The 17,994-nt window shown below is 38.3% G+C and overlaps 1 protein-coding gene across 7 annotated transcripts in view; it reads right to left on the bottom strand.

Moving 5' to 3' along the window:
- Window positions 1-17,994, bottom strand: part of ALMS1 (ALMS1 centrosome and basal body associated protein) — a 245,357-nt gene that overhangs the window by 45,753 nt on the left and 181,610 nt on the right. For 6 of the 7 annotated variants that reach the window (XM_060117005.1, XM_060117009.1, XM_060117008.1 and 3 more), the window contains 2 exons: window positions 16,758-16,928; window positions 2,182-3,344 (listed from right to left, as the gene is read on the bottom strand). In XM_060117005.1, coding sequence (XP_059972988.1) covers window positions 2,182-3,344; window positions 16,758-16,928 — 1,334 coding nt within the window. The remainder of the gene's footprint in view (window positions 1-2,181; window positions 3,345-16,757; window positions 16,929-17,994) is intronic. The other variant, XM_060117006.1, reaches the window with a different exon arrangement.

Here is a 17,994-nt window from a genome sequence, read left to right as displayed (position 1 = left end):
TGCACAGCAATGAAGACCAAATGCAGCCAAAAATTAATTAATTCATTAATTTCAAAAAAATGGCCAACAAGCACATAAAAAGATACTTAACATCATTAGTCATTATGCAAAGGGAAAGGCAAAACAAACCACAATCAAAATGACAATGAGTATGAGATACCACTTTGTAGCTACTGGGATGGCAAAAATAAATAAATAAATAAATAAAGAGTGTTGGTGAATGTGGAGAAATTGGAACCCTTAGAAATTGTTGCTGGGAATGTAAAATGGTGTGGCCACTGTGAAAAACAGTTTGACGCTTCCTAAATAAGCTTAAAATAAAATTTCCAAATGACCCAGAATTTTCAACTCTTACGTGTATACCCAAAAGAACTGTATGTAGGTGTTCAAATAAAAACTTGTACACAAATGTTCATATCAGGTCTATTCACAATAGCCAAAAGGTAGAAACAACCTAAACGTCCATGAATGGATGAACAGATAAATAAAATGTGTCTAAACATATAATATTATTCAGCCATAAAAAGCAATGAAGTACTGACAGATGCTAGGACATGGATAAATTTCAGAAAGATTATTCTAGAGTCAAAGAAGCCTGACACAAAGGCCACATATGATATGATTCCAATTAAATGAAATAACCAGAATAGGCAAGTTCACAGGACAAAAAGTAGATTAGTGATTGACAGGGGCTGGTAGGAAGGGGGAATAGAGAGTAACTGCTTAATGGGTATGAGGTTTCCACTAGGGTGGTGAAAAAGCTCTGAAACTAGATAGTGGTGATAGTTGTAAAACACTGTGAATATACTCAGTGCCACTGAACTGCATACTTTAAAATGATAAAACTGTAAACTTTGTTATGTATATGTATTTTAGTACACACACCAAAAAACCCTCTATCTGCATCCTTTCCCCCACCTCCTCTATGGAACAAAAAGCCTCATTCTGTGTCTTTCCCAATTTTTCCCTTACTTTAAAAAAAAGAGTCTTATTGTACTATTTATATGTGTAATTACTGTCATTTAATACCTACCAAAAATTCAATTGAGAAATAATATATATGGTTAAATGTCTGAATGTTTTGTGCCTTCTTTCAGCTAAACCAGTGGTCTCCAAATTGTTTTTATCATGGGGTCCCACTGATAAAACATTTTAAGTACAAATTATTAAAGTAGATATTATTTATAAATTATATATTATTGCTGTACTCATACACTGTAAAAGGTTCATACTCCAATGAACCATTTTGCAAGTATCCCTATTTGGAGAGCACCTGTCCAAATCAATTTTATCTTGGCTTAAAGTAATGGTCTGCATTTACTGACCCCTTGAAATCTGCCTTTATGGAATTCCCTAAACGAAGGCCATATTAGCCTTATATGATTGTTGTTACTGAGAATGTACTGTAAGGATGCCGTTGAGGATTTTGTTACACCACAATGCCTTCTTTATGAGGACAGACGAGAGAAATTTAAGAAGGCTTAGCACCAGAAATATCTGTAATGCTTTTGAAAATTTAGTTTGCTTTTATTATTAGAGTTATGTAATTGATCACAAGATTCTAGCAACACTAATTGCTAGAAAACATAAAGCAAAATTTGTGGCTCATTTTTAGCAACCATATCACAAGGTATCAACTTGCCTTCCTGTCACTCTTAATTCTTCATGTATTTATTTTTTAAATCATGTTGTAGCTCACCCCTCCCTGGCTTCAGTCTAATTTTCCATCATTCCAATTCTTCATTTACTTAAAAAATAATCATATTACTTATATGTGTGTGTGTGTGTGTGTGTGTGTGCTTAAAAGCACCTCAAAATTTCTTAAAAGACAGGGAGGAATGAATAAACAAAAACCAACAGGCAAAAAAAACAGGTAATATTGTTCAGAATGGAGGTCATTCTAAACTTGAAGATCCCCTGTACCAAAGGTATAGATTTTGCAGATTTTGAAGCATTTAGCAGCAAAGCCTTTCATCCAAAGGGTAATTCGTAAATGAGTGTTAATGAAAAGAATGACAACTCAAACAGCACTGTACTACACTTTCTCACTCTTTTCCAGCTGGTAAGAAATGTTATAGTGAGGAAAGGGCAATTGGCTTTTTTTCACCTGTGTGCAAAGCTTAACTAAAAAGTCCATGAAAAATGTAGTCATATTGCCAGATGGAATTTGTAGCCATGTACCTGGACGTGTTTCCTTCTGGTGTGCTCTGAAGTAATTTGGGGATAACCTGTATTCAGTGGTTTCTTGTTTTTCTTGCTCCGCTTCTCAAGGTATCTCCTCTGATGGTCGGTGATGCTGCTGTATAATTTAATTCGCCTGGGTGACAAACAAACTCTTTCATGGCCAAAAGCATGGATCAGTCGGGCAGTATCAATGGTGGAAATAGAGCTGCTCCTCTCATGCAGAGTCACTTCCTTATCTGTTTGGGTCAATATATCTGATTCCACAGAAGTGGTGGTGGAAAGGATGTTGGTGGCAGTATCTGTGAGCAGCTCACTCTCCTCTGAGTGTCTAGAATCTGAAGAAGTGTTATTTATATAATGAAAACCTGGCTGTTTTCTCAGAATATATTTATCAAATTTAATCTGTTCAATTTTAATCTGATTGGACCTCCCAGCTTGATGAGTAGAAAGAACCTTGTTTTTTTTAAGATCGCCTGTATTTTTATGGCATTTCTCCAGGCTTTTATACCGTTTCTTTTTCTGAAGCTTGTTTTTCTGCTGTTGCTGTCTACCACTCCGTTCCTTAACATCTTGTTCCCCCTTGTTATCATCCTGTGTACTTTCTGAGGACTGGAGAGAATGTGTGATGGGATGCTGAAGAAGTTTAGCCAAACGATCAAGTCGCTCCACCAAGGAAAGTTCCTTCTTGGCACTGAACTCAGGAGGTTTCTGTTGCCTCTGTCGCTCCTGATACCTGTTCCAGAGTTCATTTAAACTCACAGTGTGCTGAGTTGTTAACTCTGGGGTGGCCTTATGATCCCTTTTTAGGTCATTAACTTGTTTGTCATATTTTGGGAAATGTCTAGCCTGACTTTTAGTAGTATGCTTTACTCCTTTGTTTTCCAAGTTTACATTGATACTGAGGCTCTCTACTGTGGTATAATCTGACTTTGTCTTTGCCACATTTTGATAAGAGGAAGGAAGACAAGTGTGTTCTCTTTGTTTGTCTGGATGATGCTGAAAGGAATCTTTCCAAGAATGCCTCATGAAAACTCTTCTTCCTAAGGATTCATGGCAAAAATCTTGATCACTTCGTAGGTGCACTGGATGATGAAAGTAAAACTTAGCTGACCTGAAGACAGAATGGGTGGTATTTTCAAATTCTGAATGACATCTGGGCTCTGAAAAGGCGAAAAAAAAAAAGATTTTGAAGGACTTTCAAAATATTTGCATTCCCTTTAGAAATAGTATTCACATTTAATTCTTTAGATACAAAACAAAGACTGAAGGAAAGAATGGTCTATATAAAGATTCAGAAAATTCTTGATTCATGCCTTGTGCCTAGTGGCCAGATTGGCATGGTAATAGTTTAAGAGACTCAGGATCAAAAGACCCAGATTCTGGGCTGGATTCTGCCACAGACTGGCTGTATGACCTTGAGGAGGGCATTTTGGTTCCTGGGATTGTAACAGCAGCTGCTATGTATTATTGCTTGCTATGTGTGCGGTATTATGATATATGCTCTATATCTGTTTTTTCCCCTCTTATAAAACTGAGAGAGAGGTATTATTAATCTCATTTTCAGCTAAGAAACCTGAGACTTTATTTTTATCATCAGTAATTAAATGGATGGAATTTTAAAAACTCCAACTCTTTACATGTTTTAGAGCCTTGAAAAATTCTTTTTTGTGAACCATCTTCACACCCCCTCAATTTTTTTATTGTGGTAAAATACACCTAATATAAATTACCATCTTCCATCTTCACATTTTGACAGTCATTGTATATCAAAATAGGCATTTTAAGATGTAGAACATCTTAACAACTATAAACCGTAATGGTAAACATTAATTCAGTTTCCATACACATTTTTAGAGTTCTAAGTCATGGAAGAAACAGACATACACATGAAACAAAGTATCACTTGTAACTATGGGATCCATTCTACCTTCTCTATAGATTATTGGTAATCAGAATTTTCACTGGGATGAATACTCTGGGAATACTCTGGGAATCCCTAAGACAATTTCTCCAAAATATAGTGGGATACATGGAATCTGCTTTTATATCTAAAGTATAAAAAGACTCTCAAACCTCCCAATGAACAAAAGTCCAGGACCAGGTGGCTTCCCTGCTGAATTCTACCAAACATTTAAGGAAGAATTAATATGAAAGATTCTCAAACTCTTTCAATAAACAGAACAGGAGAGAACACTTCCAAACTTATTTTATAAGGCCCACGTTACCCTGTTACCCAGACGTTACTTAGATACCCAGTGTAGATACACAACAAGAAAATTACAAGCCAATATCCCTGATGAACATAGATGCAAAAAAAAAAAAAACCAAACTAAACATTAGCACACCCAATTCAATAATATATTAAAAGGATTATACACTATGATCAAGTGGGATTTATTCCAGGGATGCAAGGATGGTTCAACATCTACAAATCAATCAATGTGGTACATGACACTAACCAAATAAAGGATAAAAATCATATAATCAATAGAGGTAGGAAAAGCATTTGAGAAAACTCAAAATCCATTCATGATAAAAACTCTCAACAAAGTAGGTCTAGAGGAAACATAGCTCAACGACCATTTCTGACAAGACTATAGCTAACATACTCAACGGTGAAAAATGGGAAGCATTTCCTCTAAGATCAGGAACAAGACAAGGATATCCACTGGCATCACGTTTATTGAACACAGTATTGCAAGTCCTAGCCAGATCAATTAGGCAAGAAAAAGAAGCAAAAGGCACCAAATCAGAAGAGAAGCAAAATTGTCACTATGTGAAAATGGCATGATTTTATATATAGAAAACCCTAAAGACTCCACCAAAAAAAAACTGTTACAACTAATACATTCAGTAAAGTTGCAGTATACAAAATTATTTAACAGACAAAAATCTGTTGCATTTCTATACATTAATAATAAACTACCAGAAAAAGAAATTAAAACAATCCTATTCAAAATTGCATCAAAAGAATAAAATACCTAGGAATAAATTTAACCAAGGAGGTAAAAGACCTGTATACTGAAAACATTGATGAAAAAAGCTGAAAAAGACGTGAAAAAATGGGAAAATATTCTGTGCTCACAGATTGGAAGAAGTAATATTGTTAAAATGTCCATACTACTCAAAACAATCTATAGATTCAATGCAATCCCTATCAAAATTCCAGTGGCATTTTCCACAAAAATAGAACAATTCTAAAATTTGTCTGTAACCACAAAAGACTCCAAATAGCCAAAGCAATCTTAAAAAAGTAGAAGAAAACTGTAGGCACCACACTCCCTGATTTCAAACTATATTACAAAGCTACAGTAATCAAAACGGTATAGTACTGGCATAACAACAGACATGTAGATCAATGGAACAGAATAGAAAGACCAGAAATAAACTCACATATAAGGCCAATTACCTTATGACAAAGGAGCCAAGAATATACAATGGGGAAAGGATAGTCTCTTCAATAAATGGTACTGGGAAAACTGGATAGCCACATGCAAAAGAATGAAACGGAACCATTATCTTACACCATACACAAATATCAATTCTAAATGGATTGAAGATTTAAATGTAAGATCTTAAACCATGAAATTCCTAGAAGAAAACAGGCAGTTAAGAGCTTTGACAGTGGTATTAGCAATAATTTTTTGAATTTGACACCAAAAGCAAAGACAACAATAGCAAAAGTAAATAGCAGGAGCACATCCAACTGAAAGGCTTCTGCACAGCAAAAGAAACCATCAGACTACTGAATGGAAGAAGATATTTGCAAATGATATATCTGACAAGGGGTTAACATCCAAAATACACAAAGAATTCAACTCAAATAAAAACAAACAAACAACCCAATTAAAAAATGGGCACAGGATCTTAATAGACATTTTTGTAAAGAAGACATATGAATGGCTAACAAATACAGGAAAAGATGCTCAGCATCAATAATCATTGGGGAAATGCAAACCAAAACCACAATAAGATATCACGTCACACCTGTTAGAATGGCTATCATCAAAAAGACAAGAAATAACAAGCATTAGTGAAGATATGGAGCTAAAGGTTCCTCTTTCTGTGCACTGTTAGTGAAAATGTAATTGGTGTTGCCACTATGGAAACCAGTATGGAGGTTACCCAAAGAGTTAAAAATGGAACTACCATATCATCCAGCAATTCTGCTTCTGGGTCTATACACAAAACAATTGAAAGCTTGGTCTTGGAGAGATATTCGTATATCTGTGTTCACTGCAGCATTACTTAAAACAGCCAAGACATGGAAACAACCTAAGTGTCCACTGATGGATGAATAGATAAAGAAAATGTAGTATGGGGGGTGGGAGATTGGGATTGACATATATACACTATTGATACTATGTATAAAATAGATAACTAATGAGAACCTACTGTATATAGCACAGGGAATTCTACTCAATGCTCTCTGGTGACCTAAATGGGACGGAAATCCAAAAAAGAGGGGATATATGTATATGTATAGCTGATTCACTTTGCTGTACAGTAGAAACTAACACAACACTGTAAAGCAACTATACTCCAACAAAAATTAAAACAAAACAAACAAAAAGAAAATGTGGTATAGAGGAAAGTGGGCAAGATGGCAGAGTAAAAAGACCTTGAGCTCACCTCCTCTCATAAGCACACCAAAATCACAACTATCCGCAGAATAACCATTAAAAAAAAAACATACACACACACAAAAAACTGGAACCCACCAGAAAAGATCTCCTACACCAAAAGACATAAAGAAGGAACCACAACAAAACCGGTAGTAAGGGCAGACTCATGATATAATCAAATCCCATAACCCCTATGTAGGCAACCTGAAAACTGGAGAGTAAATATATTACAGAGGTTCTCCCAGGCTGGGGGTCTGGCACTGTTGAGATGAGCCCACAGAGCATTTGGCTTTGAAGGCCAGAAGGCTTAATTGCAGGAGCCCCACAGGACTGGGGAAAATAGAGATATTGCTCTTAAAGGGTGCACATGAAATCTCGTATACCCTGGGACATAGGGCCAAAGAAGTAATTTGATAGAGGCCTGGGCCAGACCTACCTGCTGGTCTTGGAGAGTCTCCTGGAATGGCAGGGGTTGGGGGAGGGTGGCTGCAGCTCACCCTAGGGACATAGACACTGGTGGCAGACATATTGGGGAATACTGTTGGTGGATGACATATTGGCTCATTAGCTCCAAAACCTGGCCCCACCCAACAGCCTGCAGGCAACAGTGCTGGGACGTCTCAGGCCAAAGAACTAACTGGGTTAGGACACAGCTCCACCCATTAGCAGACAGGCTGCCTAAAGACTAAAAAGCTCACAGCTGCCTTTGGACTCACCCCTAGACATGGCCCAGACCACCAGAGGACCAAGACCCAGCACCACCCACCAGTAGACAGGCACAGGACTCTCCCACCAGGAAGCCAGGCAAAGCCTTTAGACCAATCTCATTCACCAGGATGCAGGCACCAAAAGCAAGAAAACTATGATTCTGCAGTGCAGGCCAGAGCCTACCCTGGGACCAGCTGGGCCCTGGACTGGCCCACTAGCAGGCCAAAGAAACCTTCAGGACACTCCAGACCCTGTACCCAACTGTGTCAGGAACTGACACCACCCCCACAACAATCTGAAATGAGCTCTGGGATCCCAGGGCCCTGCAGCTGGACTCCAGGGGCCAGCTCTGCCTGCCAGTAGACCAGCACTAACCCCAGGATCTGGCTTCAACAACCAGTGGGTAGGCAACAACCCTAGGGTCTTCAGGACCCTGACTCCACCCACCAGTGAGCCAGCATTAGCCCCGGGGCCCCTAGGATTCTGCAACCAGCCACATTGTGACCAGGCCCTGCTAAACAGCAGCCAGCAGCATCCACACAAGGTAGGACCTGGCAACCAACCAGACTAGGGGCCTACCAGACTGCCCACATAGTTAGCCCACCACAACACAAGGCCCAAGTAGCCCTCTTAGGGTGAACCCCTAGAGCACACAGCTTGGGTAACAAGAGGGGAGTGTACTGCTGGAGTGCACAGGATGCCTCCTACAGAGGGCCACTTCTCCAAGGTTGAGAGATGTGACTTACCTACTACATACATAAAAATACAAATAGCAAGTTATTGACAAAATGAGATGTCAGAGGAATATGTTTCAGATGAAGGAACAAGATAAAATCCCAGAAGAACTAAGTGAAGTGGAAATAGGCAATCTACCCAAGAAATAGTTCAGAGTAATGAGCATACAGATGATCAAAGAACTCAGGAGGAGAATGGATGCACAGAACAAGAAGTTATAAGCTTTAAGAAAAGAGTTAGAAAATATAAAGAAGAACCAGAGATGAAGAATACAATAACTGAACTGAAAAATATAGTGGAAGGAATCAAAGTAGACTAAAGGATTCAGAAGAATGGATCAGTTAGCTGGGAGACAGAGTAGTGGACATCACTGCCACTGAACAGAAAAAAGATTAAAGAAAAAAATGAGGACAGTTTAAAAGATCTCTGAGACAACATCAAGAGCACTAATATTCACATTACAGGGGTCCCAGAAGAAAAGAGAAAGAGCCTGGGAAAATATTTGAAAGAAAGAGCTCAGGAAAATATTTGAAGAGATAAAAGCTGAAAACCACCCTAACCTGGGAAAGGAAATAGTCATCCAAGTCCAAGAAGCACAGAAAATCCCATACAGGATAACCCAAAGAGGAACACACCAAGACACGCTGTAATCAAAATGTCAAAAATTAAAGATTCAAACTGATTCACTTTGTTATAAAGCAGAAACTAAAAAAAAAAAAAATTAGAGATACAGAGAAAACTAAAAGCAGAAAGGGGAAAGCAACAAATAACATACAACGGAACTCCCATAAGACTATCAGCTGACTTTTCAGCAGGCACTCTGCAGGTTGGAAGGGACTGGCATGATATATTTAAAGTGATGAAAGGGAAAAACCTACATCCAAGAATACTCTACTCAGCAAGGCTCTTTTTCAGATTTGACAGAGAAATCAAAAGCTGTATAGACAAGCAAAGGCTGAAAGAATTCAGCACCACTAAACCAGCTTTACAACAAATGTTAAAGGAACTTCTCTAAGTGCAAAAGAAAAGACCACAACTTGACATGAGAAAATTATGGAACAAAAAAGCTCACCAGTAAACATACAGTAAAGGTAGGAAATCATTCATAAACAAAGCTAGCAGGAAGATTAAAAGACAAAAGTAGTAAAATCATCTGTATCCATGCTAAGCAGTTAAGGAATACAAAAAACAATTTGATGTAAAACATGACATAAAAACAGTAATTATGAGGGAAGGAGAGTACACATGTAGGGTATTTAAGATGCATTTGAAATTAAGACATCAGCAACTTAGAAGAATCACATATAGAGAGAGAGAGACTGCTATACAATAACCTCAAGGTAACCACAAGCCAAAAATCTATAACAGATACACACATACACAAAAAAGGAATCTAAACATAACACTGAAGATAGTCATCAAATCACAAGAGAAGAGAACAAAAGAAGGGGGAAAAAAAGACCTACAGAAACAAATCCAAAACAATTAACAAAATGACAGTAAGAACATACATATCGATAATTACCTTAAACATAAACAGACTGAATGCTCCAACCAAAAGACACAAACTGGATGAATGGATACAAAAACAAGGCCCGTTTATTTGCTGCCTACAAGAGACTCACTACAGATCTAGAGACACATACAGACTAAAAGAGAGGGGATGGAAAAGGTATTCCACACAAATGAAAATCAAAAGAAAGCCAGAGTAGCAATATTTATATTAGATGAAATCAACTTTAAAATAAAAACTGTTACAGGAGACAAAGAAGGACACTACAGAATGACCAAGGGATCAATCCAAGAAGAAGATATAACAACTGTAAATATGTATGCACCCAGCATAGGAGCACCTTAATACATAAGGCAAAATATTAACAGACATAAAAGGAGAGTTCAACAGTAGCACAATAATAGTAAGGGACTTTAACACCCGACTTACATCAATGGACAGATCATCCAGACAGAAAATCAATAAGGAAACACAGGCCTTAAATAACACATTAGACCAAAGGGACTTAACTGATATTTATAGAGCATTCCACCCAAAAGCAGCAGAATACACATTCTTTTCAAGTGCACATGGAACATTCTCCAGGATAGATCATATGTTAGGCCACAAAACAAGCCTTGGTAAATTTAAGAAAACTGAAATCATATCAAGCTTCTTTTCCAACCACAACTCTATGGAACTAGAAATCAACTACAAGAAAAAAAAAACTGCAAAACTCACAAACACGTGGAGGCTAAACAATATGCTATTAAACAACCAATGGATCACTGAAGAAATCAAAGAGGAAATCAAAAACTACCTAGAGACAAATGAAAACGAAAACATGATGATCCAACACCTATGGGACACAGAAAAAGCAGTTCTAAGAGGGAAGTTTATAGTGATACAGGCTTACCTCAGGAAACAAGAAAAATCTCAAATTAACAACCTAAACTTACATCTAAAGCAAGTAGAGAAAGAAGAATAAATAAAAACCAAAGTTAGTAGAAGGAAAGGAATCATAAATATCAGAGCAGAAATAAATGAAATAGAGACTAAAAAAACAATAGGAGGGCTTCCCTGGTGGCTCAGTGGTTGAGAGTCCGCCTGCCGATGCAGGGGACACAGGTTCGTGCCCCGGTCCAGGAAGATCCCACATGCTGCAGAGTGGCTGGGCCCGTGAGCCATGGCCGCTGAGCTTGCGCGTCCGGAGCCTGTTGCTCCGCAACGGGAGAGGCCACAACAGTGAGAGGCCCGCGTACCACAAAAAAAAACAAAAAAAAAAACAATAGGAAAGATCAATGAAACTAAAAGCTGGCTCTTTGAAAATATAAACAAAATTGATAAACCTTTAGGAAGACTCATCAAGAAAAAAAGGGAGAGGGCCCCAATCAATAAAATCAGAAATGAAAAAGAAGTTACAACCGACACCACAGAAATACAAAGGATCATAAGAGACTACTATGAGCAACTACACGCCAATAAAATGGACAACCTAGAAGGAATTGATGAATGCTTAGAAAGGTACAACCTCCCAAGACTGAATCAGGAAGACACAGAAAATATGAATAGACCAATTTACCAGAACTGAAATTGAATCAGCAATTTAAAAATTCCCAACAAAGAAAAGTCCAGGACCAAATGGCTTCACAGGTGAATTCTACCAAACATTGAGAAGAGTTAACACCCATCCTTCTGAAACCATTCCAAAAATTTGCAGAGGAAGGAACACTTCTGAACTCATTCTAGGAGGGCACCAGCACCCTGATACCAAAACCAGACAAAGATATTGCAAAAAAGAAAACTACAGACCAATACCACTGATGAACATAGATGCAAAAATCCTCAACAAAATACTAGCAAACCAAATCCACTAATAAACTAAAAGGATCATACACCATGATCATGTGGGATTCATCCCAGGGATGCAAGGATTTTTCAGTATCTGCAAATCCATCAGTGTGATACACCACATTAACAAACTGAAGAATAAAAACCATATGACCGGGCTCTCCTGGTGGCACAGTGGTTAAGAATCCACCTGCCATTGCAGGCGACACGGATTCGAGCCCTGGTCCGGGAAGATCCCACATGCCGCGAAGCAACTAAGCCTGTGTGCCACAACTACTGAGCCTGTGCTCTAGAGCCTGTGAGCCACAACTACTGAGTCCGCGTGCTACCAACTACTGAAGCCTGTGCACCTAGAGCCCGTGCTCTGCAACAAAGAGAAGCCACCGCAACGAGAAGCCCGCACACCGCAACAAAGAGTAGCCCCCGCTCGTTGCAACTAGAGAAAGCCCACGCGCAGTAATGAAGACCCAACACAGCCAAAAATAAATAAATAAAATAAATTTATTTAAAAAAACATATGATCATCCCAATAGATGCAGAAAAAGCTTTTGACAGATTTCAACACACATTTATGATAAAAACTCTCTAGAAAATGGGCACAGAGAGAACATACCTCAACACAATAAAGGCCATATATGACAAACCCACAGCTAACATTATACTCAATGGTGAAAAGCTGAAAGCATTTCCCCTAAGATCAGGAACAAGACAAGGATGTCCACTCTCGCCACTTTTATTCAACATAGTTTTGGAAGTCCTAGTCAGGGCAAGCAGAGAAGAAAAAGAAATAAAACGAATCCAAATTGGAAAAGAAGTAAATTGTCCGTTTTTACAGATGACAAGATACTATAAAATCCTAAAGATGCTACCAGAAAACTACTAGAGCTCATCAATGAATTCGCTGAAGTTTCAGGATATGAAATTAATACACAGAAATCTGCTGCATTTCTACATACTAACAATGAAAGATAAGAAAGACAAATTAAGCAAACATTCCCATTCACCATTTAGAACTAATAAACGAGTTCAGCATGGTTGCAGGATAAAAGTTAAATATTAAAAAAATCAATTGTATTATTATATACTTGCAATTAACAAGCTGAAAATGAAATTAAAAAAACCATTCTGGGGGAATTCTCTGGCGGTCCAGTGGTTAGGACTCTGCAATTCCACTGCAAGGGGGCATAAGTTAGATCCCTGGTTGGGGAACTAAGATCCCTCAAGTCAAGCAGCACAGCCAAAAACAAAATCAAAAACTAAAACAAAAGCAAAAGAAAACCATTCTGTTCACAACAGCCTCAAAAAAATTAAAATATTATATTAATGTAAATTTAACATAAGAAGAGAAAAACTTCTACTCTGAAAGCTACAAAAAATTATTGCAAGAAATTAAAGAATATCTAAATAAATGCAAAACATCCCAAGTCCATGGACTTAACTGTTAAGAAAGCCATTCTCACCAAACTGATCACAGATTCAACACAATCCCTATCAGAATCCTAGCTGATTTTTTAGTAGAAATTTTGCAAGCATATGGAATCGTAAAGGACCCAGAATAGCCAAGACAATCATGAAAAATAAGATAATGTTGGAGGACTAATACTTCCCAATTTTAACTCACAGAATGGAAGAACATATCAAAATCAAAATTTTGATAAGAATGTGTATCTAGAATCCATAGAACTCTTAAAACTCAATAAAAAAGAGAAATAACCCAAATGAAAACCAGGCCAGGATCTTAATACACATTTCTCCAAGGATAACACACAACTGGCCAATAAGCACACAGAAAGATGTTCAACATCATAATCATGAGGCAAATGCAAATCAAAAGCAAGATGAAATACAAATTCACATCCACTAGAATAGATCCAATGAAAAAGTCAGATAATAAGTGTTGGTGAGTTTGTAGAGAAATTGAAATCCACATACATTGCTACTGGGAATGTAAAATGGTGCAGCCACTTTGGCAAACAGTCTGACAACTCCTCAAATGATTAAATATAAAGTTATCACATGATCTAGGAATTCCATTCCTGGGTACATACCCAAGACAAATGAAAACATACTGTCCATATAAAAACCTGTACATGAATATAAAAGCATTTATATTTTATAAATATAAAATCATTATTTTATAAAAGCATTATTCATAGTGGCCAAAAGGTGGAAACAACCAAATGTCCATCAACAAACAGATAAACAAAATGTGATACATACATACGATGAAATATTACTGAGCCATTAGAAGGAATAAAATAATGATACAAGCCATAACTTGGATGAACCTGAAAACATCATGCTGAGTTAAAAGAAGCCAGTCATAGAAGTCCACACATTAAATGATTCCATTTGTATTAAGGTCTAGAATAGGAAAATTTATAATAGAGACAAAGTAGATCAGTGGTTGACTTAGGGTTTGGGGGAGGTTTCTTTCTGAGGTGATAAAAATGTTCTAAAATCAACTGTGTTGATGGTTGCACATATCTGTGAATAGGGTAAAAATCATTAAATGGTACAATTTAAGTGGGAGAATTATATATATGTGCATTACATATCAAAAAAGCTGTTGAAAAAAATGTTCTATGAGCATTTGAAAGTTTTTTTTTAAAAGCATACAAACATTTATACACATCAACCTCACTATTTCCAGATGTTTCTCTAACTCTGCTATTTTTTTTTAAATTTCATATCTATGGTCTGTCATGGGCTAAATATGTGTGTTCAAGCTCCCTAGTGTTCTGTATAATCCATTTCTCCTTGAGGGTCCTCTAGGGCAGCGGTCCCCGACCTTTTTGGCACCAGGGACCAGTGCCATGGAAGACAATTTTTCCACAGACGGGGGTGGGGGGTGGGGGGATGGTTCAGGTGGTAATGTGAGGAATGGGGAGCGATAGGGAGCTGAAGGTGAAGTTTCTCTCACTTGCCCGCCACTCATCTCCTCTGTGCAGCCTGGTCTAGAGTATGCTTCTGCAGGTTATGTTTCCATCTTTCTTTTCCAAGCTATGTCTCCTAGACTACCCACTGCAGAGTTGCAATGTTGTTTTTTCATCTTATACATTCTTTTTTGTGTGTGATAAACACAGAAGATTAAATTTACCATCTTAAACAATTTTTAAGCATACAGTTCAGCAGCGTTAAGTATGTTCACACTGTTGCACAACAGATCTCTAGAACATCTTCATCTTGCAACACTGAAACTCTATACCCAATAAACATTAATTCTCCTCCTTTCTCTCCCCAGCCGTTGGCAGCCACTTTTCTACTTTGTTTCTATGATTTTCACTATTTCAGATACTTCATATAGGTGGAATATACAGTGTTTATCTTTTTGTGACTGGCTTATTTCACTCAGCACAAGGTCCTTGAGATTCACCTATGTTATAGCATGTGACAGGATTTTCTTTTTTTAAGGCTGCATAACATTCTATTGTATATATATCACATTATATTTATCCATTCATCTGCTGATGGACATATCTTGATTATTGTGAGTAATGCTGCAATGAACATGGGTGTGCAGATATCTCTGAGATCCTGCTTTGAATTCCTTTGGATATACACCCAGAAGTGGGATTGCTATATCATATCGTCATTTTATTTTTAATTTTTTAGGAACCTCCATACTGTTTTCCATAATGGCTGTGCCATTTTATATTTCCACCAACAGTGCACAAGGGTTCCAATTTCTCTGCATCCTTGCCAACAAATGTTATTTTCTGTTATTTTGATAGTACCCATCCTAACAGGTGTGCAGTAGTATCTCATTGTGGTTTTGATTTGCATTTCTCTGATGATTAGTGATATTAAGCATCTTTTCATATACTTGTTGACCATTCATATATACTCCCTGGAGAACTGTCTATTCGAGTCCTTTACCCATTTTTAAATTGGGTTTCTTTGTTGTTGAGTTTTAGAAGTTCGATCACTTATCATGATTTGCAAATATTTTCTCCTATTCCACAGGTTGCCTTTTAACTCTGTTGATTGTGTCCTTTGAAGCAGAGTTTTAAATTCTGATATAGTATAATTTATTTATTTTTGCTTTTGTTGCCTATACTTTTGATGTCATATCCAAGAAATCATTGACAAATCCAATGTCATGAAGCTTTTCCCCCATGTTTTCTTCTAAGAGTTTTATAATTTTAGCTCTTCTGTTTGGATCTTTGATCCATTTTGAGTTAATTTTGTATATGGTAAAAGGTAATGGTCCAAATTAATTCTTTTGCATGTGGATATCCTGTTTTCCAATACCATTTGTTGAAGAGACTATTCTTTTCCCACTGTGTAGTCTTGGTGCCCTTATGGAAAACCATTCAATACATTCTTTTTTTTTTTTTTGGTGGGGGGGTACGTGGGCCTCTCACTGTTGTGGCCTCTCTTGTTGCGGAGCACAGGCTCTGGACGCGCAGGCCCAGCGGCCATGGCTCACGGGCCCAGCCGCTCTGCGGCATAGGGGATCTTCCCGGAACGGGGCACGGACCCATGTCCCCTGCATCGGCAGGTGGACTCTCAACCACTGCGCCACCAGGGAAGCCCCATCTAATACATTCTGGATGTTAGCAGCTGCACAAGGACTATCTTCAAAATACAGTATCGATAGATTAGCTTCTTGACTCCTTTCTTTTCTTATCTGGATACTGTTCTATATTCCTCTAAGACATAAAGTTTGACAGCTAGGTAGTAACGGCTTGTGTCCGATACACTTTTCTTTTATGTTATTAGAAAAAGGGGGCCATGGGTAAACATAAATAGATTTGATCTTGGGTCTTTTTTATTGTAATTTTTAAGAAGTTTGTATTGAGGTTCTTTCTGTCTTTGTCACAGTCATCTGGAATGCCTTAGCTTTCCCCTGTTTCAGTGTTGAGACATGATACTTCACTTCTAATACTATCAGCCTTGGGTATTTAATTGTAATTTTATTTCTAAATTGCCAGTATCTTTTCCCAGAAGTAACAATTATCTTACAAATAAATACATACATCCACACAGACAAAGAAGCACTGAAGTGATATGCATAACAAAGCAAAAAATTTAAAAATGGAAGTCTGTTTAAATTGTGAGACTACAGTCTCATCAGAATTAAGTGGAAACACGTAGACACAGGTGTTTGCGTGTGCGTGCTCTCTCTCTCTCACATCCCCTACCCCACTCCCCATTACCTGCAATACCTATTTGCAAGGATTTCTTCTCTTCGGGCCAGCCTTCCTTAGGAACTGTCCTCTTACTGTGAATCTCCTCTTTCTGTTTAGTGGCTGTAGTGTCTGGTAGACTATCAATCTTCATGTCTTGTAGTTGAGCTGACTGCTCTGAAGCAGCAGCAGCACTGCAACCTAAGAGAGGGAAATCAAGATTCAGACAGGAAGCTGACAAAAATTATTTCAAAATACCTCTCAAGCATCTACTAGTGTGAGAAGATAGTTATGCTGGATAAACAGTGAGATGGATGCAGGACAGGAATAAAGAAGCAGACGTAGAGAACAGACTTGAGGACACGGGGAGGGGGAAGGGTAAGCTGGGACGAGGTGAGAGAGTGGCACGGACTTATATACTACCAAATGTAAAATAGTTAGTTAGTGGGAAGCAGCTGCATAGCACAGGGAGATCAGCTCAGTGCTGTGTGACCACATAGAGGGGTGGGATAGGTAGGGTGGGAGGGACATGAAAGAGGGAGGAGATATGGGGATATATGTATATGTATAGCTGATTCACTCTGTTATAAAGTAGAAACTAACACACCATTGTAAAGCAATTATACTCCAATAAAGATGTTTAAAACAAAAAAATTTGAGATGGAGGGCTTCCCTGGTGGCGCAGTGGTTGAGAGTCCACCTGCCGATGCAGGGGACACGGGTTCGTGCCCCGGTCTGGGAAGATCCCACATGCCGCGGAGCGGCTGGGCCCGTGAGCCATGGCTGCTGAGCCTGTGTGTCCAGAGCCTGTGCTCCGCAACGGGAGAGGCCACAACAGTGAGAGGCCCGCGTATCGCAAAAAAAAAACCAAACAACTGAGATAGAAAGAGAAAAGCGTTTTGGGCAAAGGTGACTACATATGAAAAAAATGTAATCAGGAAAGCAACTGAACATCTAAGAAACAGTGCAAGTATATAATTTATTATAGAATTTGTAAGGAAAAGAGAGAAAAATTAGCATTTGAAAAGTTCTTTGGGAGCCCATTCTACTGTTGTGAAAGACTAGGCTAAAACAGTTTAGCTTTCATTCTTTTTTTTTTTTTTTTTTTGCGGTACACAGGACTCTCACTGTTGTGGCCTCTCCCGTTGCGGAGCACAGGCTCCGGACGCGCAGGCTCAGCGGCCATGGCTCACGGGCCATGGCCCAGCCGCTCCACGGCATGTAAGATCTTCCCGGACTGGGACACGAACCCGTGTCCCCTGCATCG

Source organism: Mesoplodon densirostris, chromosome 14 (genome assembly GCF_025265405.1).
Source record: "Mesoplodon densirostris isolate mMesDen1 chromosome 14, mMesDen1 primary haplotype, whole genome shotgun sequence".
Taxonomy (NCBI): domain Eukaryota; kingdom Metazoa; phylum Chordata; class Mammalia; order Artiodactyla; family Ziphiidae; genus Mesoplodon; species Mesoplodon densirostris.
The sequence above is the reverse complement of the archived record's forward strand: the minus strand, read 5'-3'. Positions and strand labels throughout refer to the sequence as shown.